Consider the following 24,448-nt stretch of genomic DNA (forward strand, 5'->3'; position numbering starts at 1 on the left):
GTCCATCTTCTCCACTGGAGAACAAGGAAGAACAGATGCTTCTCCTCTGCTCCCTTTTTGGAGCCTCCAGTGTTTTTGTGTCTTTTGTTATCCATGTAGGGTGACTTTGACGTTGGAAACTGTCGCCACTATTTCTGAATTACACCAAAGTTTTTTCGTTCATGTCCTTTGCACAGTGAAGGTGAGAGGATGGGAGGTATAAGCCTGGATCAGGGGAAGAGGGAGAGAAAGAAAAAAGGGAGGCAGATGATGGATTAACTCCTAGTTTCATGGGACTAGCTGGGGTGTGTGATTTTGTGATGAATGATGTGAGGTGTGATGCTCTGTAAATATTATTCTCCAGTTCACACGGCCACCACAGAGCAGAGTAACATAGTCTCCCCCACATATTCTCCATATTTTCCACCCTCGGTTGAAAACTATTCCCTTTCATGAGAAAACCGCTTTGCACTTTCCCTCATGAATGAAATATAGCATCCATGTTTGATGTGTGATGAGGAGAACATAAAAACGGTGACTCGTGTGTTCTCACCGAAGACAGGATACCTTCATGCGTGGATCCTCCCACCCCATTCAGACTCCTCCCCCTCAGAGCTATCTCCCTCCGTGGCAGCCGAGGCTCGGAAACAGATCACTTTTTAAATCATTCATGAGCACTCCCCAGAAAAGAAAGGCATGCAGAAAGCTGAGGGACCGCAATGAGGAATGTGTCATTGTTCCTCTCATATGCGATGATTTATGACACAATGGTTGTAACTGATTTGATAATCACAGTTTATTTCCCCTCAGAAGGGAAGAAAGTTAAAGTCAGCGATTTTGCCTGTTTTCCTTTCATTCCCCGTCTTTTGTTTCACAGACGAACGTCTTTTTTTTCATCCCCTCCTTCAATAGATTTTTTCTTTCTTCCTCCACCTTCCCCACCCGACCCCACCTTACTCATCCCATAAATATCCTTTTAAATTCACAAATACAATAAAGAATTCTCCCCACTAGCGCCTGCACTGTGCCTTACCCAGCATCTGGTGAGAGGGGAATCTCTTGATACTGCAAGCGTGCTTTAAAGCTGAAAAGCATGCTGGGAATTGTAAGTGGGAGAACATGAGGTAGAGGGAGGGTGTCCTTGGAAAGATGGTTTGTTCTCAGTCAGCCACATTAATTAGCATAGCATTATTACGGGCATGGTGTGTTCAAAAACACACCGGCGTCTTTCTGTCACTGCCATTACCAGTACGTAGATGGGTACGGATACACAACTCGTCGATTGGAGTCTGTGTGAGAGACAGAAAATAAACCCATGTGTCTGTCAATGAAAAACACACCAGCTCATACTGTGATCAGTCAGTTTTTGATGTCAGAGACGTCGTCCCATGGTGGGCGGTTTAGGTCAAGAGCCTGCAAGTTTTCAATATAGCCAAACAAGACAGCAGGTGATATCACTGTGATTACTGTTTGTAAGACTTCAAATAAGACACAAAACCACAGAACGAGTAAAAAAGCAGGAACTGCTCATTAATGAATAACTTACTGTACAAGTAGAGGAAAACTTTCAAAGAACTATGTTGCTCATAATTATAAGAGCCTTAAGTATATGGAGTTGAACTAAACTTTCCATTATTCTGAGCATTTTTATGCCTTCTTGTAAATGCTGTAGTACAAGTTGAGCTTCATTTGCTTTATCTGCTAATGACCTTGTGATACAATCGAAAGCTCTGTAATAAGCGAGTAACTGGACCTTGGGGTCAAGAATGAAATGTCAAGCTCATATTATGATAATGAACCAGTAAAATGACCAGTTTCTGTGAATCTATTTGATGACCGTTCCCTAAATTAATAGTTTACCTAATTATGTACATTTACATTTATGTAATCATACATACAGTTACTATTTTTGTGTCCCCTTAAAGGTCCAATGTGTAACATTTAGGAGCATCACTTGGTAAAAATGGAATATAATAATCATAGTCATGTTTTTATTAGTGTAGAATCACCTGAAAATAAGAGTTAGAATAAGATTTTCTGCTTTTGTTTTAGGTGATGATAAGATTAATTTATTTAAGGTTTAATGAGCAACTTCATGGCCTTGGGCCTTAGAATATTTTGATGGGGCATTTTTTACTTTTTTCTGACATTTTCAAACAATTAATTGATGAATCGAGAAAATAATACTAAGAAATAATAATTTGTTGCAACTCTAGTTTGATTTTCAATCAGGTATCAGTATTAGTCAGTCATATTTATGTTATACAAAGTCACCGGTCCATGTTCCCCAAACTTGAAATCTGGTACAAAGCTGCATATGGTTTTCCCACCATCATTTTGCATTTGAACTCAAATGAACAAGAAAGTGCAGTGTGAAAGATCATTGAATGCACCTCCTGTAGTCATTAGATGAGTCCTTCTCTTGGTCCCTAAATGAGCCCTGTGTGAATTGCTTTATTGTGCTTTATTATCCATCAACTCATATGTTGTCCACTAAGAACATTCAGTTTCTAAAAAAGTATCAAGTTCAATAACTACAGCTTCATATTTAATCTGCACAAACCACAGGTCATTTCATTAATTGCAAAGTAGTGCTGGGCCTTTGCTACACCAGAGTATCATCAGATATGAATCTAATTTCACCAGAAGTAATTAATTTATGTAGCAAAATATCATAATTACCGAATAAGCGAAGCAGTTTCTGCTACAGCTCAGAGCACCAGTAAACACTGTCCTTTCTGTTTTTTGTTTTTTTTTAACAAAGGCCCCCAAGTTTTAGTCCTTGTACTAATTGTCTAGCTAACTGCACTGTTACGTTTTGAAGCTCTCCTTTCCTCCTCCTCCTCCTCCTCCTCCCCCTTCTCCTCCTCCATTCCTCTCTCCTCACCTCCTCCTCGGGCAGCTCTCTTCTCGCTATGACTAATGATGTTCTTTCAGTCTCAAGGTTTTAGCAGGATAATTATATTAACCCCTGTCCTCTGGCTGATCCCAGCTCAGCTTCTCTTCCCCAGGCATCCTCCCCTCCACGGTCTCACTGGAATTAGACACTAATACACACATGGCTATACAAGAACAGTTGTAGGTGTGTTTTGTATTTTTGTGTGTATGTAAGTTTTGGTGACTTTTAGGAGAGTTTCTGCGAATGGGTTTATCATTTAAATGAGAGGACATGCAGCTAAGAAAATTAGACAAATTATGTAAAGTAATTGTTTTTATGCGAAAAAATTAGGTGCATGGGTGAAGATGGGTGGAGGCCCGCGGGTGCAGATGTGTTGGCAGGCTAATTTATAATAACACGTCTTTACACATTACAGGTTCAAAAGTGCGTGCGGCGGGCATATTGTCTGCTGAGTGTATTCTGTTCTCTGTTCATTCTGATACACACACACACACACACACACACACACACACACACACACAACAGACCTACAAAGATCCACATCACCCCTGGGGGTCCAAGACTCTGTGGGGGACAGCACAACAGGAAGAACCTCCCACCAAACCCCATGTCGTCCCAGAGATTCTGTCTCTTCATCACTTTTTCATTCCTCCCATTGCCTCCCAACCCCCTTTACTTCTTCTTCCTTGTTCATATCTTAAATAAGAGGAGGATGTATAATAACGTCCTCCCCTCCAACTCACACCCAATTTCCTCTCTCCCCAGGTGTTACGCTTTGCTGTAGTGTTCATTAAAACACATTCAGCAGCGGTAAGGACTCTGCAGGGAGGTTACACTCTAATATCCAGCACAGTTATACAGTGATCTCAGGACGATTAGGGCTGGAAGGAGCTAGGCCGGACTCTCTTTAGTGGAAGGAGTCTTGAGATGCAGTGACATGGCTTCTTCAGTAAGAATGGTGTCAGCCATTCTGCATCATTCATGCTGCATCATGCTGCATGAATATTACAATGCTGGCGTGCAGAGTTTAAATTACCACCCGCCAAGTGCCAAATGCCAGTAAAATATGTTTTGTGTGGACGAATTAATAAGGGTCACCCATCACAGTGGTCAGTGACTTTTGAGAGGGCGTCTATTCCAGGGTGATAACATTCAGCATATGCTATTCATAGGGCAATAACATTTCATTAATATCATGTAGAGACAAGCAGAGAAAACTCGGTAAAATTGCTGATGTGAAGCGTTCATGCAATATTTGGATTAAGTCTAAAAACTAAGCATAGAGTGAATTACTAGAAGTTTAAATTTGTACTTATACATAAAGTATTTTGTGCATGAAGTAATGGCAGTTATGTTATACGTAATGTAATTTTATATTAAATGAACTATTTTGACTGAATCAAACAGAAAAATAACTTTTAGAGCAAGAATATGCAAAATCAAGAGACAACATATACATACAGGCCTGAAACAAAAACAAGGTTGCCAGAGTAGCAAATAATTTTCCTTGCATGTCCAGATATGCACCAGACAGCTGTGACAGAAATGTCCACACAGGCTGCAATTGCTCGTCACAGTCTGCGGATGTACAATGAGTTTCATTTAAATGAAGTGTACCTTAAGCCAGACTGAAAACATAAATCAGCATACACTACTTAGTTGCAGCTGCGTTGATTTACTTACTGTTACAATCAATAAAGGGACCCCAAATCCTAACAGATTTATAGTATGAGTCAGATGTGGAACACCTAATTTCCACATGAAGAAAGGAAACCATTTCATTGAGTCGCTTCTTAACAAGAAGAGTTACACCCACAGTTTAAGTGAGAAAGAAAGTTATTTACAAATTACCCTCATAAACAAAGTATCACTGGAAACAGCCAGGGTGACAAAATCCTGTGAAAGCAGCAAATTAATTACCTCTGCAGTTTGAAAGGCCAGCAAAAACAGTACAGTTTTACACAGCTGGCATGTAACCCACACCTGAACTGTTCCAATATATAGCTCTCTCTCTCTCTCTCACACACACACACACACAGACACACACATACACACACACACACACACACACACACACACACACACACACACACACACACGTCTCTGCTGTGCTCATGAGAATGGTCCTCTGAGGTCTGGACTGGAGAACAAGATGTGCCCAGGCTCCATTATTTAGTTATTTGGTCCTTTGCATACAGTACATACTTCAGAGAGCAGGTAGCTCAAAGTGGGCCTGACTCTGCCTGCTGCTTTTGACGTGACCAAAACTAACCAATCAGAGAGATGCTCTCAGGTCTGCGCGCCGGCTAGCCATGCACGCAATAGCTATTTACTTTATCCTATGTAAATAATTTACTCATACGCTTAGTCACACACAATATCCCTCTCTCTCTCTTTGTCTCTCTATCTAGTGAAAAAATCACAAAAAAAGACACACTTTTTTTAACTCAGAGCAAACTGCGCTAATATAATGAATCATCCCACATACACACCAGGGAGGTCACACATCCCACTACACTGCATATCAGAGACACACACATACACTGCAAACACACACAGGGTGTGGATTTCAAAGACAATCAAGGTCATTCTAGCGCTTTGAATAATTTAAGATGTCTTTTTGCCGGACATTTCACTCATCTTTTTATTCTAGGCCAAAAACACACAGTGACCTCTCAACATTGAACATATTTAGCGAGTGCATGTGTGTGTAAATGTGTGCATGTTGAATGGGAGACTCCAAACACAGTCCTTCTGGCTCCTTCAGATGCTCCAGTAGAATGTGTTTTGGGATTTACCAAGAAAACATTGAAAACAATGGAGGAAAAACAGGAGGAGAGGATCGAGGGAGGAAATATCTCTAAAACATTTGTGGTCTTTTGCTGTCAACAACTTCTATTAGATAATGACAGATAATGAGCTTGGGTGGAATGATTTGTTTAAAAAATGTCATCAGTTCTGTTATTAATGAGAGTGAGAGAGGTTGATTGAAATGTGTGAAAGAACTATTGTGGTTATGAAAAGAGGCGCGATGTAATTCCTGCTCTACACATGATCACAGGGGAGGTCAGTTATAGATTACCTGTTTAGTCAAGAGGAAGAGAGAAGGAGCACACACATGTGAAAGAAAGGATGGATGGTGGAGCGGGGGGCGGAAAAGGTGGAGGTGGGGTAGAGAGGAGAGGGAACGTTTGAAGAGACTCCCCTGCTACAGGAGGCTGCACTCGAGGAAAATCGATCCTCTCCCTTCAGAGAAAGAAATTTATGAAGCTGGAACATAAACGCAGTCATGTCCAATTAGCTGCTCTGAATTTACGAGGCGAGGCGGGGGAGGAAGTGGGAGGGGACGTGGTGATAAAGACTTCAGGAGAAGCCAATAAGGCGTGCTGCTGATCAATGATCCCATCTTCACGCTACTCCCACTCTTCGCTTGGTCGCTTTCCACTCGGGATACACTGTGTTGGCGGGCTCCGCAGGCTGCCCTCTGCCAATCAATCACCTCCAGTTAGTTTTAAGACATATAAAAATACTCTGTTTTGAATAATCATTTATGTCTGATATGATTATTTCCTACTTAAAATGAAATCTACTCCTCCTCCCTCTTTGCAAAATCCACAATCTATGAACATGCAAATTTTGTTTAGTTGTTGATTAAGTTTCAACACATCAAACACTTTTGTGAGTTGTATACCGAACCATGATTGGCTGTCAAACTAGTTGTGATGTCCATGAAATCCTGCTCCTACATACACATGTTAAACTCAGATTTAAGGTGAGCACAGAGACTTTTCCTTTCAGCAGATGAATATCTTCTTGTGTCAAACTCTTCAGCCATGGTGGTAGAAGTATTGAAAACCTTCACTTAAGTAAAAGTACTAATACCACACTGTGATCACTGTGTTCCAGCTAATCCAAAAGGGGTTTTAAATAGTTTATTTAGCTTAAGAAGTTTTCTCAACTCATAAAATGAATACTTAATCCTTCAGTTTACACATGGTTTTCACTGGACAGGAAGGGTATGAAAACTTGTAATCTGAAATGCAACAAATGACTAAAGCTGGCGAAAATTAGTCGGAGATATAGTGGAGTAGAAGTATAAATCCCTAAAATGGAAATACTCAGAGTACAATATTAGTACTTGAGTAAATGTACTAAAAGTTACATCCCACCACTGCTCTGCATTTTCTTCACACTTTCAAATAGTGCGGGACTTTACAAAGGACCTAAAAATGAATCTGAAAATATAAAAACTTTTTAATTATGCATTTCACAAAGACAGAGCTAAATGTAGGGCGTGTTTGATTGCATTACATTGTAATTTCCTGTCCATTTTCTTCAGTCTCTACATATGCACGTGGACCTCCGTGTCATCAGTCAGCCCTGGTTTGGATGTTAAGTCCCTCTCTGACAAAAGCATTGACACTCATTGCCCATTAGGCTCTCACTCTACTATTACTTCAGCAGGTTGTGTAGCCAGTTGTGTGTTTTGTGGTATCAGGGGAGGAAGTTGTTGCGAGTAGCAAGTGGGCCTTCTATCTGCCGGCTGATCGAACACAAAATAGAGGAGGAGGGAGATCTCCTGCTGGGTCAGAGCTGCATCAATGCGGTCTGTCATCACAGGTTAGAGCACGTCAATGCGGACCCTCCTCCTGCTCCTCCTCCAGAGTCTCACCACTGTAGTCAGAGAGGCAGGCAGACTGTCAGGGTTTTCACACAACTGCCCTACTCCCTGTTGTACTGACTGCTCAGCCCCCCGCATCGTCTCTACCCCCCTATTTTCTCCTCCACCCACTCCTCTCAAACACATGTCCACAACCCAATTTATCCAATGCGCTCCTCAGTGAGCACTGGTGCAACGGGTAGTAGCGAAAGAACTAAAGTGGTATGGCTGCATGGCAGGGCAAAGAAAGACAGAAAGAGATGGAGGATAAAATGGGGAATCAGACAGGAAAGACTGGAGGACTGGAACAGTTTCAGTGAATGGAATTTGGGAACAAAAGTTGAAAAATACAGTGGGAGGAGAGAGCAAAACAGAAAATAAAAGAGAGGCAGTGATAGCTGTGTCCCCGGAGAGGAATAGAGGAATAAGCGTCGACTACAGTAAAGAGACAGATAAAGCCCCATTAACTGCTGCTTCCAGCTGCTTTCTCAGGCTGTGCCACCACATGACTCCCCCTTGATGTTTGTTTATCTTTCTTATTATTTATTCCCCTAATTGCTGCGTCTCTGCTGTCTAAAACAGGCAGCCCTCGTATCATTAAATACACAGCAACGACATGACTTCACAGAGACATACTGCGAAGAGAGTGGACAGAGAAACACACCAATAACTATAGGCTGACCATGATTGTATCTATGACATAATTACTTCTGATCATTGGTTAGATGCAAAACATAGTGTGAGCATACACACATATATATAGATAACAGAACTGCATGTATGATGTTACATGATCTTACGTCTCCAAAAATGCTATATAATTGCTTTCTGGATTATGTTATACACACAAAGTGTGACTTCTAGTACCACACAGACATCGCAGGGAGGTTGGCAGGATGGATGTTATCCATACGTAGCGCTGAGAAAGATCAAGGTTTTGGTTAAATATAGAAAAGGTAGGATTTTTAAGACCCCAACTCTTTCTCTAACCTTGACCTTAAAATGCTTTGAGCTTCCTAAACTCAACCATAAAAATATTAATCATGTGGTAGTTGCCACGTTGCTACAAGTTAATATTGTATTGCAATAGCACTAATGTCTTACCCTAAGTGTAACATTTTGCATCTTTAAAGATATGCTGATTGAAGCTCATTCTGTGGATGTTGATTTCCGCCAAACCTAATGTCCTTGGCCTAGGACCAATTCTTAAGCAATCTCCCCCTAGGACCAGAAAAAGTTAAAGCCTCACACAACCAAATGGAATTTTAGGCTACGACAGGTTATATGAATATTGTGTGAAAATATACCACGGTTGCAAATTAGAAAAATATAATAGTAATTTTTAAGACACATGGATGCTAAAAGCATTAATGGACTAATGCATTCCATCATACTGTATGTTGGACCACTTTAGTTGAGGGGACACAAAAATAGAAATCATAAATGATTCATTAAGAAATTGGTCATTACGCAGAAGGTTAGTTGTTACTCACTGGTTCATTAGTGGCAACAGAGTTTTCTCAGGTAACTTATCATTACCTACTACATAGTGCTCACTTTCTTTTAGTATTTACATTTTGTGCAAATACATTCATTTCTGACCAACCATTTTTACATTCTTGAATTGTCTGTATATAGTAATTTTTTATTGTTAGTGGCAGAGTCCGCCTTTCCTCCCACACAAGCAAGGAAACAAAGGAAACAAAAAACTAAGATCTGGACCCTGTATTATATAAACGATAGCGATTGCCACCAGTAATCACAGGTGCCACCAAATCAACCAGGACTGAAATCCTCGGGATTATAACTGAAAAGAAACACAGCCAACAAATACATCATTGGTCCACGCCCTCCAGAACAAGACATTTCTGATGTGACGTCAATATCGACCAGATGACATGCTATATAAAAAATAAAACCGTTTTCTGATCCTATACTGCTGTGGTTAAAGAAACATGTTTTAAAGAAACCATTTATTGTCGGTAGAAAACTGGAAGCGAACTCCAGTCTAGTCCAATGTTTTGTTGACCCACCCATCCACCCCGACCTCCTGCCTCTGAAGACTTTGTGGCTCTATAATAGTGTCACCATACTTCCTCCTTTGCTCTCAACGGACAAGAGTCAAAATTCCTACAATCGTTAGGGGTCTTTGTCGCTTGAATGTAAAGATTTGCTGAAACAACTGATACTCTCGTTTTACTTGGGGGGAGAGTCTCCAACAGACTGATAAACAGAAGTATTGACCCATAATTACACCAGCTAATTAAAACACCACCTTGTGTGTGTGGTTTCTAATGTAGACTGGAATACATTTGAATCACTTATTTCCGTCTGTTCCTAGACTCTTGCCCTTCTTTGTCTCTTGCTCCATTCACCTTCTCTCATTTCATCACCCCTCTCTCTCTCTAAGTAAATAGACAGGGTTGTGATGGATCCAGCTGTCCCATCTTAACTTCCTTCAGCTCAGAGCAGCTACTCCCACTTTGATGACTTTGCAGTGAAGGCAGACATCTTGCACATTAACATATGATTGTGCCCATGTATTATTTGTGTATGAAGGGACTGAAGAAAGGGATCGGGAGAAATCCCAGTGCAAGCTGTCATCCGAAAGAGAGAGAGCTAAAGAGACACGGCACTTGAAAATTCGGAGTGTCACATCATTCGCGCGGAAGGAGTGCAAGGCTAGAAGTACTCTTGGTCTTCCTTGGCTGTACTGTGGCAGGAGTCAGAAAAGCAGGTCAAGGGGATGGAGTGTCCACAAAGTTTCAACCTGCAAGACTGTGCCACTCAAAATGTTGCTTTAATGATTAAGTAAGCAGAGGATTTGGTTAATATTAGGAAGCCGGTGAGATTTTATTAATGTATCCGGACGCATCTCATTCAGGCTTTAACTTCAGTGTATGTCAAATGTCCAGATAATTGACCAGAGGGAGGCCATTTCCTCTAGCACACTACAGCCATTAGGTCTGCAAGACGCAAACTGCACAGAAGCATACCTAGGAAATCACTCTGTTCTTCAGTATTGATTTTAAACTACAACTTCTGGATCGTGCACTCAGCGGCACTTCCACTTTTAAGATGAGACAGATGAGATTTATCACTGAAGATGCAGGAGATGAGAAGCAGTGATACGTTCGGCGCTGTCAGTCACTCAATGCAGGCATTAGTCACCGTGCCTCTGCTTCTCTGATCTGTTGTCTGTCATCGCAGCGCTCAGACAAATGCATCACAATCTCTCTACACACACACACACACACACACACACACACACACACCTGTCTCATTTTACACACATGCACACACACAGTCTCTCTTTTTTCTCCATGAAAAAGAGATGTTCAATTTCCCTCTTCGCTAAGTGGACAGCTCGTGTCCTTCACAAAGCATGCAGGAAACAAGGCCTTGTCGGTGGATGGATTCTCCCTGGCACGTCCTGTCAGCTCGTCCAGGTGATCAGAGAGAAACGTGGGTAATTTATAAGACTGAGAGCAACAATGTGATATGAGACACAACTCACCGTGATCGAGTGTCTCAATTTTTTTCTTGTGAAGCTTACTGCGTGTTTGTAAGTTTAAGTCATTGTTATTCTGTGCGTAAAGTAATGTGAGACTAGGGTTGAGGTTGATAGGCCGAAAAGCCTAAAAAAAACCAAAACAAAAAAACTGATGAGAAAGCGCAGATTTGTGTGGGGAAGGAAGATTGAAGTAGTCATCTCGCCAGAATACAGGGGCCATTCTTTGAATATTTGATGCAGACGGATAGCTGTTCACTCCAGTGGAACAAACTGGATTGGAGTCCAGTCGCTCATCTGGAAAAGGCTGTAATTTGAAGTCGTAGCTGCAGAGTGTCCTTAAGATCCTCATTTCCTTCCCAGAAGAACTTCAACCTCTGGATCAGCCCACCTGGGTCCTGCCCTCTGCTGAGGTCGCACTGTGCACACGCGTAAAGGCACACATTATGTCTATGCATGCGCGCAGACTAACACACACACACACACACACACACACACACACTCAGACACTTGAATTTCACAGGCAGTAATTGTAAACAACAATTTGCTCCCAGATGGTGGATTTGGATAGAGTGTGGGTAAATAGATTCCCAACAGTCTTGAACCTACAATATTTTGCATTCAACTTTTGGAGTGTGTATTAATTTTTTTCCAGTTTACATCCTGCTGATGTGTTTTCCTATCCTACAGAATTATTTAGAAAGAATATATATATTGATCATACAAATTCTTGAACATATAATCATGTCATGACATTTAGTCATGACACTTCTCATTATCAATCAATCGTCTGATTATTTTGTTTACTCAAAAAATTGTTTCTTCTACAAATTACCAGAAAATATAATTTCCCAGAGCTCAAGGAGACGTCTTCAAATTTAGTTTCATCCCACTAACAGTCCAAAACCCAAAGATATTCAGTTTACTATCGTGTATGATGGAGAAGAGCATCTCACATTTGAGAATTTGGACAAGAATTTGGGGATTTTCCTTACTTGAAAATCAAAACTGTTGCCAATTCATTTTCTGTTAATCGACAACTCGATGATTGATTCATGAATGGTCCTCAGTGCTATATTCACTTAATCTTTTCACATTTTGTAGAAACAGTTCAGGTTCATTTTTGCTACTTAAATCAGTTAGGGTGTAGTTTGTAAAGCTGCTGGTAAAATCAAATGAGACAGAATCAGATGGACTGGCAACTGTACAAACTGCATTGGCAAACATCAAAATAGAAATTTGTGCTGTAGCTTTGCCAGTGACTTCTGAGAGAAAACTACATTTGAGACAATATTATTACACACAACATAGTAAACTTAACATAGTAACGGTTATACTTTTCCTTATATAAATGTATTTTTAGCCAATTAATCTTGAGGACAGTGCCTACATATTTCTATGTGTTTCAACTCTCATATCTGCTTTCTGCTACATTTTACTGACACGTGCATACTGTAGATGTATACACCCCTAACACCACCAGTACAGTATGAATGCACACATACATTTACATACATATAAAGAAAGTAACTTTTAATATGAAGTTTTTCTTACTTTTTAAGTATCTGTTAAGTATATAGTGCAATTTACAGTATCTACTCAGTAAAGAAGAAATTATGTACAATGCATATTTTGTAAGACCTTAATCTTACAATCTTAATCTTGTTTCCTTGTTTTAAATGTATTACTTTAATCTAATTCACCCACAAGAGATTTATGTTCTGTCTTTGCATCAGACATTCAATAGTCAGTATTTGCACTTGGTGTAAAAAGCAATATAATAGCATTAACACAGTACTTACAACCAGTGTGTGATTACACCTTCCACTAATGTCATCTCATCTCATCTATGTCATCCGTCTGTTCTTATTTCTTTTAAGGTGTAAGTGTAACCTCCATGCCTCCCAGTGCCTGCTGCAGGATGGGAACCTCCAGTGCCAGTGTGAACACAACACCACGGGCCAGGACTGCCAGCGCTGCAAGAAGGGCTTCAAAGCCAAGTCCTGGAAGGCTGGTTCCTACCTGCCGACACCCAATGGAACCCCCAACACCTGTACGTACCCAGAACATGTTTATCTGTTCGTACTGTGTTGATCCAACTCATAAATCTGACACACAGTTAGATACAACACTGCTCGACGTCTGTCAGCTTGCTCTACTATATCATGCATGAATACGACTATTAATAGCCCTTTTTCACAGCAGCCCCTTTGACATGAAATAGCGTAAACACGGATGCTAATTAAGATTATGTTCCATTTAGAAACTTAATTAGTATCATTGGTAACACCTGTGTTTACCCGACCATTTCATGTCAATATGGCTGCGGTCTATTGATCTAAGTCAACATTTAAATATGTTGCAATACAATACTACAGACAGGAGATGTGTCCCAGGTGGGGCACAAATCACAAGAGACTGCTGAAGATTTAGGATGATTTATTCTGCAAAAGTTCTCTCTCTGATTCCTTGCTGAGACTCAGAAGAGAAGATGGATATCACTCTCATGTTTGCATGTTTGTGCGGTAAATAAAAAGCTACAGTGAGCAGCCGGTTAGCTTAGCTTTATTAGCACCTCTGAAGCTCAGACATTAATTTAGTTTATTATTCAGAGTTGTGTTTCTGACCCCCCCAGCAAATGCAGGTCTAATAATCACTCTCCTTGTGATTTGTTTTGGTCTTCACCAACTCCTGAGGGAAATATCTGTCTCTTTAGATGCTTAATGCTCCACTATGTACAACCAGCTAGTCACTAACTTCTGTCTGTCTGCTGCCTGGTGCTGAACAGGTAGTGTACAATGGGTTCAATAGATCTTTGTCACTGAAACGAGCGAAAAACGATGTTGATGAGAGCCATGAGAGTGGAACCAAAACAATAAATTTGCGACTGGTAAAACCAAAACAATGAGCTAAAAGAGGCTAAAATGCTTCATAGAGTTGACGGGAACTGCAGCGCCGTGATATCATTTGAATCTAATATAAACATACAGATTAGTGCAGCTTTAAGATACTTAATTTAATAAGCTTTCTAGTTGCTCCAGTTACATCTTGGACATGTTGGTGTTGTAGGTCAGCTATTCTTATGATACCTTAGTGCCCTTTTAGCTTTTATTGCTTGTAGTTTACCCCGATGATGTTATGCTAGCTTTGTGTCCTGTTGCTGATAGTGGATCACCGATAGCTCCAGCTCAGTACACAGCAAACTAGTGTCCAGTGGCCTGTAAACTGATGTCTGCAAACTAAAGAGCCAAGAATGGGAATAAATCCTACTTTAACCCCTCTGTACAGCCAGTAAACCGGCTCAGTGAACTGGTCTGAGGAAAACATGTGCCTCTGACTAAAGAAAATCTGTAATGGTCACGACACAGTTTTTCCTCTACACCAGTGGGAACTCTTTATTCTCACAGTAACATTTCTTATTTCCTAATTGATCATATTCCGTTTATTCCCTTTTGATCTCTTATGCTGTTCTCATTTTTTGCTACTGTAATGATCCCTGACTCTCCCGTGGCAACAATGCAGTTTATTTCCATCTCCAGCATTCTTGATTGATGAACGTATAGCTTTTCTCATCACACTGAGGTCCTGAATGAAAAGTACGATCAAGGGAGCAAGTTGAAAAGAAAGCGGAAGTTAAGAGAAGACGATGGAGAGGCTGAGCTCTCTGAGTCGTCGTCACCTCAGTGCAGAGAGCAGATCAGAGCTGTGTAACAACGTGGGAGTGCGTGGGGGGAAATCCTCTTGGAGAGTGGAGCCAGCTACAGTAGCTAGCTATGATAAAATAATAATCTAGGGCAGCCCCTCCCTAGTTTTCTCCTTCAGACAAACACAGACACACTCACATGCAGAGAGAGAAACACAGGCGGATACACACTCACATACACCTGTACCTGCACACACATTGCAGAGAATGGCTCTATTGTCAGCCCTATTATTTATCATGCATTTTTTTCTAACCCAGTTCTAATGGTACTGACACACACCTTCAGAGCCCATTACAACCCTTTTAAACTCTTGAATCCCATTAGTGGAATTTAAAAATTAAAAAGTTTGCAACTTGCTTGGTTGAAATGCTACACAAAATGGCCATGGTTCACCAAACAGTTTGGTCTCTAAAGACTGCATTATGCATGCCAAGCTAAGCTACCTATAAATACAAATCTTGGAAAATGTGCAAGAAAGGCAAAAAGTTCTGATTCAAGCGTTGCAAAGTGGTAGCGCTCTCTTAAAACATACATATATGATGAGGACCTCTGAATGTGGGGGATGTGGGCAAGAGTAACAGGTTAAATTAGGGTGGATGGGGGAGGCATTGGAGACCTAGTAATTACTCCAGGACATTGAGAAGTGGTCTACAACAAGCCCTTATTTTGCAGAGCAGCTCTTAAGATCTCTCTGCCACCTGAGTCTGATGAATGAGGCAGAGTCAAGTCTTTAGGCAAATTGAATGCATAAATAAACAAGTTCTCATCTCCTCTTCCTCTTCTTATTCTCTTTCAGGTACAATTGCTGGTTCACCCTCCGGTTCTAGTAAGTAATAATGCAAAGCAGAAGAGGTGGTATTCCACTCTCTTCCTGTATTGTCTCTCCCTCCCTTTTGTTGCATTGTTTTTTAAATTTAAGTTTCAACCCCAAACCTCGCCTTCTGTATGTCTCCTAAACTCTCCCTCTCTCCTGTGATGTTCAGCTGGCTCTCTAGTCAGTCAATTCTCTTTTCCTGCATCTCCTCTCTCGGTGCGGCAGCTTGGGCCCTGTGTGCTTCATTATTAATAGGCCTCTCTGTCGCCGTGTCCTTTCATCACAGCACATCACACTAACCTGCACAGGAGGAATTCTTCCACAGTTCTGCTTTTCTTATTTAGACTAAAGACAGTGCTGTTGATAGATTTAGGGAAGGGAGGGACGAGCAAAGGTTGGATGAGAATGCGTGGTGGATGGAGCAGCACAGAGAGCTCAGAAAGAGAGAGAAAAGAGACAGAAAGAGAGGGGAATGGGAGAGAAGGATGTTGGCATATGTTAGTGTGTTGTAATGCAGTGTGATTCTGGGTGAGGAGCTCGGGGAGGCAGGAATAAAAGGGAATTTGATTAGGGATTCTCTCTGTGGAGAGGCTCTCAGCCTCCGAGCTGTTAGACAGAAACGATCGGCAAAGTGGCAACATCAACCCTGACAGCACTGGGCTTTTCTCCACATGGCCGGACAGTAAAAGGCTGATGCATGGATAGACTTAGCAATTGGACTGCACTGCAGAAGTCTGCTTTTAAAAGGTCTCCTCTCACAATTAGATACAACTGTGTGGTTATTTGGAAAAATAATGGGTGTGATTTACCAAAGACAAGAATGATGCTTTCTAATGGGCTGATAATTAGTTTACAGGTTCAGTTTCAGGTTCCTGTAGATTCAGTTTTAGTTTGTTAATCAAGATTTTTACCTGTGTTGCCGAACAGCCACAACATCAACTTCATCTAAGAGGTTTACTGCTCCTGGAGCTGAGGCAGAGGGTGAAACTAAAGTTGAAGCTGAAGGTGAACCACAGGGTGAACCTGGAGGTGGGGCTGGACCCAAGGGCGAAGCAGAGAGTGCCATAACCATCTCAGAAGCCGAGCAGCCCCCTGCTGTTACCCATGAGCACTCTGGAGCCCCTCGGGAAGGTGCGGAAAAGTAGATTAGCCATAGCCAGAAGTAGAGAGTAACTGAGCACATTTACTACTTATTCACTTCTTTTCTTAAAATAAGTGAAACCATCATTTCATTGCAGTGACATAGTTCAAATAGGTGGTTTCATAATTTTTATTTGAATAAGGTGAAAATCCCTTAAAGAAATAGATTGGGTAATAGTTTAGTTTCTCTGTGGTACCATCTACTTCTCGGCCAGAATGTAAATAAATGCCTAAAATGTCGAGCTATTCATTTAAATGAGTTGATTTTTATGCAGTTCTTAAAATATGATCATAAAATGGTTAAATAATAATTTGCATGTGAATCCATAAGTAAAAAGTACTTTTAGCTTTGATATTACAGTACATTCTGGTGACAATACGCCTTTTGAATGCAGTACCTTTACTGGTGTATTTGTAAAGTGCGATATTGTTACTTTTACTTGAGCCACAGCTGATCAAATGATACAGCACGAGTGTTGTGGAGACTTGTGACCAAGTAAATGCGGTATATGGATGTGCTTATTCGCTGAGAAGTAGTGCATTTGTGTTTGTTTCATACATAATTCAACCTGCAACTTAGGTCTTAAGCTGTACATTGGCCGTATATATATTTGTGACGTTAATGCCAGATGTTTGTTGTCCCATCTTGAGTGTGAGAGCGTCAAACTATATGGACATTCAGACTGTATTTGTTCTGACTGAATGATTTTAAACAACCCGGGACGGAAGTGAACAGATTCTGTCAGCCGCTTCAATGTACAGTAAAGTGGACCTCAAACTCCTGCTCGCCCTCATGCTAAATTTAAACCTGCCATTTTGGTAGGCAGCGGACCTCTCATGTTCCACCAGAAAAGCACTTAGGACATGGGAGGAGCTGGGATTTCGGCACCACTGTGATGTCGTCAGACTTCTTTTTTTTTGTCTGAAGGAAATCCATTAAGAGCTTTTGTTGAACAGCACAGCACTTTTGTTGTTTGGCTGACATCAGTAGGGAACTCAAAGAACTCACTGATTAGCTGTGATTTAGGAGGGGCTGACAGAAGCTTTCACTTTGTATAAACAGAGTTACAGTCCTTTGTAAAGCTTTTTAAAAGCCCGCTTGTTTATAGTTTTAATGTTTACGTCCATATGACAATTAAAATTTTTCCAAACAACAGTCCAAAAATCAAAAGGTATTCAACTAAAATAGACAACTTGAAAAAAAAACCCCACACATTTACAAAGATGAAACTACTTTTTATATAAAAATGGACTTTGTTTAGATTTGATTGTGTAACGGTTGTTTATTTTTCATCCATCAACTAATAGATTAATCATATAATCATTGCAGCTTTAAGCTACAATGTCAAACTCTTATTCAGATATAAGCTGTTTCTTGTTAGGATAAAACTATCAATTATATTTAATTCATAAAATAATGTACTCCTAAATTATGAAAGCACAAAATATACACAATTAATTGATGTAATTTGAAACATATAAAACCTAAAAAGAAGTTGCAGTTCTGGGACACCAGAAAGAAAGATCATAGCATCAAAGAGTCTTTCTGTCTTTTTTTATCTCAGGTTTAGAGAACTGTATTTGGCTTGAACCTGACCCTGATGTGAGCAAACCCTTGTTATGTGTGTGTGTGTGTGTGTGTGTGTGTGTGTGTGTGTGTGTGTGTTGTGTGTGTGTGTGTGTGTGTGTGGTGTAGATTTATGGCGGGCATATGGTGCAGTTCAGTGAAACCCATAAATCATCTTCATCCCCTCCTTTTCCTCCCGGGGATCTGAGGTCTTAGGTTCCATTCTCACAGAGCGGCCGCCACTAGTGTTTGTACCTGCACACTGATACACACACACTTACACACACACAGAGAGGTTTTATCACATTGTGTGGCTGAAGGTCCTGTAACATTAATAACTAGATCACATTACAACATTAGTTATCTTGAATAATATAACCTGTAATCTCAGTTATCTTCTCAGACTCTCAACTGCACTCAAAGATACATTCCAAGCTTTAAGATATTAGTATACTTGTATAAATGTTGACTTTATCTCCATGAACTGTGTAGAAAAGTGTTAATACGGAAAAAAAAATACTTGTCAACATCCATCATCCAAATGTGGATGAAAAATAGAAAAACATGCTTCCAAACTTTTTCCAGGAAATTGAAATTGCAAATCCAATTTTAGGTACGCACTGTGGGATTTAACATTAAAACCAATAATATGTTTCTGATTGTATCCCGTGCTCCCGAAGCAAACGTATCCTTATAAACATTACAGCGGAGGACTTATAGGTTGGACAGCACGTCATAGTAGTTGCACCCTTTGTCATGTCCCTGCCCCAGTTAAGTCACTGAGCATGCTCAGATAAGGATTAGCGATCTATTGGCAAGAGAGTCTGATCCACAGAGCCCACAGCCCATTGGTCAGCTGGACAGATGGGCGTTTGGCGAAGGGGGAGGGGAGGTCAGAGAAACCAAATCCTAAAAACCAGTCATACATCTAACAGCCACCGTGACCTCACGTGACCCCACTTCATCTTTTCATTCAAGAGCCTGAGTACAGACACAGTACAAACAGACACACGCAGTCACATACATACACACACATGCAGACAAGTACGCAAACTCACACACACTTGGGATGTAAGACACTAAATCATCCAACTACAATCCTATCTGTGCACCATCCTCATCTCCATTTAAATCCTTGCATTTTATCAAGACTGAACTTGCCATTGGACTCAGAGAGACTGGATCATGTCTGGAAAATCATGTGACATATTAATAAAATCCATGCTGTCACTCTGTCCACCGCCATTAGGTGTTCTGGCAAACGTTAACTGGTCCTGAATTGCAATGGCTTCATTAGTGGAGAGCTAAATCAATGTCTAGCACTCTGGTAATAAATGATGAGAATGCTAAGACTGACAGGTGGCATTAAACATTATTGTTATCATTTCTCAGGCTTTATTAATGCAAGTGACAAATGATCTCATTAAATGCAAATGCATTTGTGTTGGAAGACACCTGAAAATGTGTCCGAGCAGGGAATGTACACGACCCAACACTGTGTGCTCGCTGAAGTGTGTGTGTGTGTGTGTGTGTGTGTGTGTGTGTGTGTGTGTGTGTGTGTGTGTGTGTGTGTGTGTGTGTGCCAGAGAGTGTGTCATGGGACAGTAAGTGAGTCCATCTGTACAGAGAGACAGGCACATGTCACAGGATTATGTAATGAATCAGCTTAGATTCACTTCATAAGAGAGTGATGGCGCTGTTGCATGGCTGAAAATGATACTAAAGACCTTGCCATTGCCTTTTTTTTTTTTTTCCACCTTTTATTTCTACATACAGAGTCCAATGCCTCCAGCGGCTCTGTTTCTGGGGTTGGGAGCTCACATTTCAACCCCCTAAACCCTCATCATTTTGGTCTAAGTGGAGGTAGGCACTTGCAAACTAGGTAGTATGAGACTTTTTGTGCATAATGTAATTTAGTCATGACTGCAGTGTGATTATACTAGAATAGATGAGTAAGATGGTTAAAAGTTATGTAAACTCCTGCTATTATTGATGATGTAGAGCTTACAAAAACCCTGGACCCCAAATCCCCTGCTAGCCCGAGATTAAAGCCTGCCAGATCCCTCTTTCCTGTGCCTGGTCGACACTTTCTCCATCACTGCTTTCCAACTGTCTCATTAATTAAAAAATATATACTTTATATGGGAGTGGACAACCCACTGTCATTCATTATTCAATTTTATTTGTATAGCGCCAATTCATAACAGAAGTTATCTCAGGACACTTTTCAAATAGAGCAGGTCTAGACCGAACTCTTTAACATTAATTACAGAGACCCAACAGTACCACCATGAGCAAGCACTTGGCGACAAGGGCAAGGAAAACTGCCTGTTAAAAGGCAGAAACCTAGGACGACCTCCGGCTCTAGGTGGGTGGTCGTCTGTCTCACCAGTTGGGGTGGAGAGAGAGAGAGAGAGAGAGAGAGAGAGAGAGAGAGCGACAGACAGACAGACAGGTGCACAGCAACAACAGTATTGGCAATGGCAGTCAGCAGGACCATGGCAGGAGGCTCCACCAGGATCCATGAGAACCTGCGAGACGAGAAAGCACAAGAACTCCGGGGAAGAAGTGGAGTTAGTAACATGCATTAAAGGGCATATGAGTGCAGTCCTTCAAGGAACAGAATGATTTGAACTAAATGTTATGTAGTGGCTTGGAAATAGAATGAGTTTTATGCTTTTTGTCAAAAAAATAACCACTGGTGTGTTACAAGGCAGTTTTGATGTAGTTGGTCTTGTTCACATCACATGTTTTAAGTAACAATTGTAGACCAAAAGAGATAAAAACTGATATTATTAGATATATATTTGTAGCAACTGACTGTGAATCTTTATTATCAGGTACAACCAGACCAGTAGATGGAGTAATTCCAGAAAATCTCCTCACAAAGAACAGTGCGGCAGCCACAAACTGAATGTCTAGCATCACAATTCTCTTATTTTCTCTCATTAACTAACTGCTGAATAAAAATGTAGCCACGGAACCATTTTTGCTTCACATTAGTGGAAAATAGTGTGATGATTAGGCAGGACATCAGAACAGTTTTAACAGGGACATTTTATACCAGGAGTTTTATGCTTTAGATTATGTCTGAATGCATAAACTCAGTATATTGTACCACTACTCAGTGCTGTGTTTATAGATCACTAATTGATTGCCATTGAGATGAAAGATGACCATTATTGTTCTCTCTGATTTAGAGATAACAAAACTGACTGTGTGCAAACACATATGCACACATCCATACACAAGATTGTAAGTGTAAAACAGAGTAATACACTTTGACAAACAGTGTGTGATTTCATTTTTACAACCATATTAACAATAGTCACACCTTTAACAGTCACTGTGTTTTGCAGGAAAAACACAATTTTCCAGCACTGAAAGGGTTTTGGAACAGCTTTTGAGTTTAGCCTATCTCAGCAGTGTGAAATCACACTTTCATTGTGTGTTCTCACTTCTGTGTGAATGTGCATGCTTGCTTGTGTGTGTGTGTGTGTGTGTGTGTGTGTGTGTGTGTGTGTGTGTGTGTGTGTGTGTGTGTGTGTGTGTGTGTGTGTGTGTGCACACATTTGAAGGAGAAAAAAGCTAAGAAAGGAAAGCCTTCTTTGGATAAACAATCTGAGGCAGCATCTCTTATGCTAATGTATTAGCCTGCTCATTCCTCATTGCATTTGCATTCTCTGTCCTCATGCACCTGATGCAACAGACACGGGAGCTCCACCAGCAGAACCCAGCTCAACCTCGCTAACAGACAATCTGTTACCCACCAGCCCTTTGTCTGAGCATCCACTGATACCCATGGGAGAATCTGACACACTTCCTGTTGCGGCAGAGGTCCTCCCTCCTTCAGCATCCTCTCAGTCAGAGAAGCACAGAGTTTCCCTGACACTAGAGAAGTTCACACCTTCAGAAACAGTCCCTGAACATTCACATCTGTCTCACGTAGTCCCAAAGGAGCCCACACATCATTCGGCTGCTGATCATCATCACCATTCAATCCAGTCCATCTTCCACCCCCAGACTCATGATCACCATCATACAAGCAAGTTCGGAACAGAGGAAAGACACTCAGAGCCGAGACATAGTGAGACAGGAGGTAAGGCACACCCATAGCTCTAGATGACAGTAGATATAGAGTAGAGTAGAGACTGCCAGAAAATAGAATAATCTAATTTAGAATCAGGAGATCATTTTCATTTACAGCCAGCATTATGGTTTTTATGATGCGGAAGCCCTCTGAAATGGACAATTTTCAGGAGGTAAAAGTCACTAACATCCTCATATACGCCAGCTATCATAATCTTATGTTGTTCAGCATCATATTGCATGTCAGAGACGCTTATTCAATTTAGGTAGTGGCAGTGAAATCTAGTTAATGTGGGTGAGTGAGTGAGAGGCAGTTTTGAGGGGTGGAGAGACACAGAAATGAGGGTGTGCGAGTACAAGGTTTGTTGAAAGTCTGAGTTCGTTTGACATTGTCTTTGCATCATTTGAGAGACATTGAGAAGATTGTGGAGCATCAGCCACGGGATCAGAGTGACAAGGATATAGAGGTAACAGGAGAGACAGAATCAGAACTAAGCCCAAAACATCCCCCAACATTAATCTCAATTTACTGCGTTAGATTACAAAATTGTACGAAGTGTCAAGATATAAATAAAAGGATCACGTGGTCTTTCAGGTCCTCTTCTTTCAGTCAGTATAGAGCAAGTGGGAACCCCAAATACTCTGGCTGCCAGTGTCAGACAGTTCAGGCTGAGCTGATTGAGATTAATGCCAAGAACGGTTTGAATCACTCCTACCCCCAAGGCAGTATGGGTTACTGAGATTAAATGTGTTTATGCTTGCTGCTGTGCTACATCAGCCTATGAAACAATCGTGATGCAGAATCCGGCTTTCCCACAAGAGACCTCTTTTTTCAGCCAGTGTGTGCATGCATGTGTGTGTGCAGCCCTGACAGATGTGTGAGAGAATAGGTCTAGTGGGGCCAGAGTCGGACATGAGTAGAGGTAGGCAGGGGTTACTTTGATGAGATGTAATGATGGCATGATGCCAGTTGTGTGAAATGGTCCAGGGTGCTGTGAGAACAGCTGCTGGCATCCTGTCTCACTGGAGCCCCAGGGAGGGGGTGGGATGAAGGGGAGCGAGTGGGCGGGAGTTAGCCTGAAGGGGGACGCTCCGCAGGGGAGCAGGATGCTTGCAGGATGCCCCCTTCTGAAGAATAACTGGAGACGTACATCGCCTGTACAAAAACACCTCAAGGGGAAACACAGATGGAAGGATGCCTCGCCGTATTCTCTAGCGGTCTGGTGATCAGTAGTCCCTCAATGACGTGCACAGTGTGGTCGCTTCACGTGGCGTTATCTGTATTTTCAGTCTTAATCATCTTTGAGGACTGTTTTATCTTGATTTACTGAATTGTGCCTGTGCTGCAGTAAATGGAGAGGTAAAAGTAAGACTTGATCCATAAACTGAACTAGTTTCACATTTCTCTTCCTTTATTTGTGTTCAAAGTAGCCCTAAAACCTGAAGCAAAGGATCCTGGGAATGGCTTAAAGCCCTCTGGGAAAGTGGAACATACAGAGAAAAAGGGAAGGAAAGGGAAAATTTAAGCAAGAGACAATTAAAAATGCAGTAAAAGCGGGATGTGTGTGCTAAGTTGTGTCTAGTACCTATGTTGATTCTAGATGCTTTGTGTGCACCATAGAGGGCATTAAATCTCAACATAAGGAAGTACACCCATGAGAAGATATTACTGTTATACAAAAAAGCATATAGCTTCCTATGAATATTAATATTTTGGGTAAATACAGCACAAAAATAAGAGCAGTCACAGAACTCCCTTTTCTATTATGGGAGAACAAAGAAACAAGCACATACGGAGAGTTAGAACAAGTGCCAGTCAGAAAATTTCATGACATTTAGATAAAAGGAAGTGCATGTCATTTCTTTCACACCCAGAGTCAAAGTGTAGTGATGAAGGAGTTTCTCAAGCCTCTCTGACTCTCACAGCTTTTTCCCAAGCCCAGGGCTGAGGCCCCTGATGGGGCAATCCACTATCTGACAGAGAGAGAAAGGAAGAGAAAAGGAAAACAAGGTCTCGGAGGAAGATGGGAAGGGAAAGAAAGGCAGATGATATCAGTAATCTTTACCCACTGCAGTATCAGCCTA

The 24,448-nt window shown here is 41.1% G+C and overlaps 1 protein-coding gene across 26 annotated transcripts in view; it reads left to right on the plus strand.

Moving 5' to 3' along the window:
• Positions 1-24,448, plus strand: part of ntng2b (netrin g2b) — a 64,626-nt gene that overhangs the window by 21,675 nt on the left and 18,503 nt on the right. For all 26 annotated transcript variants that reach the window (XM_051413002.1, XM_051413001.1, XM_051413003.1 and 23 more), the window contains exons 4-8: positions 12,930-13,102; positions 15,550-15,579; positions 16,495-16,698; positions 20,051-20,137; positions 21,984-22,373. In XM_051413002.1, coding sequence (XP_051268962.1) covers positions 12,930-13,102; positions 15,550-15,579; positions 16,495-16,698; positions 20,051-20,137; positions 21,984-22,373 — 884 coding nt within the window. The remainder of the gene's footprint in view (positions 1-12,929; positions 13,103-15,549; positions 15,580-16,494; positions 16,699-20,050; positions 20,138-21,983; positions 22,374-24,448) is intronic.

Source organism: Dicentrarchus labrax, unplaced genomic scaffold (assembly GCF_905237075.1).
Source record: "Dicentrarchus labrax unplaced genomic scaffold, dlabrax2021, whole genome shotgun sequence".
Lineage (NCBI taxonomy): Eukaryota > Metazoa > Chordata > Actinopteri > Moronidae > Dicentrarchus > Dicentrarchus labrax.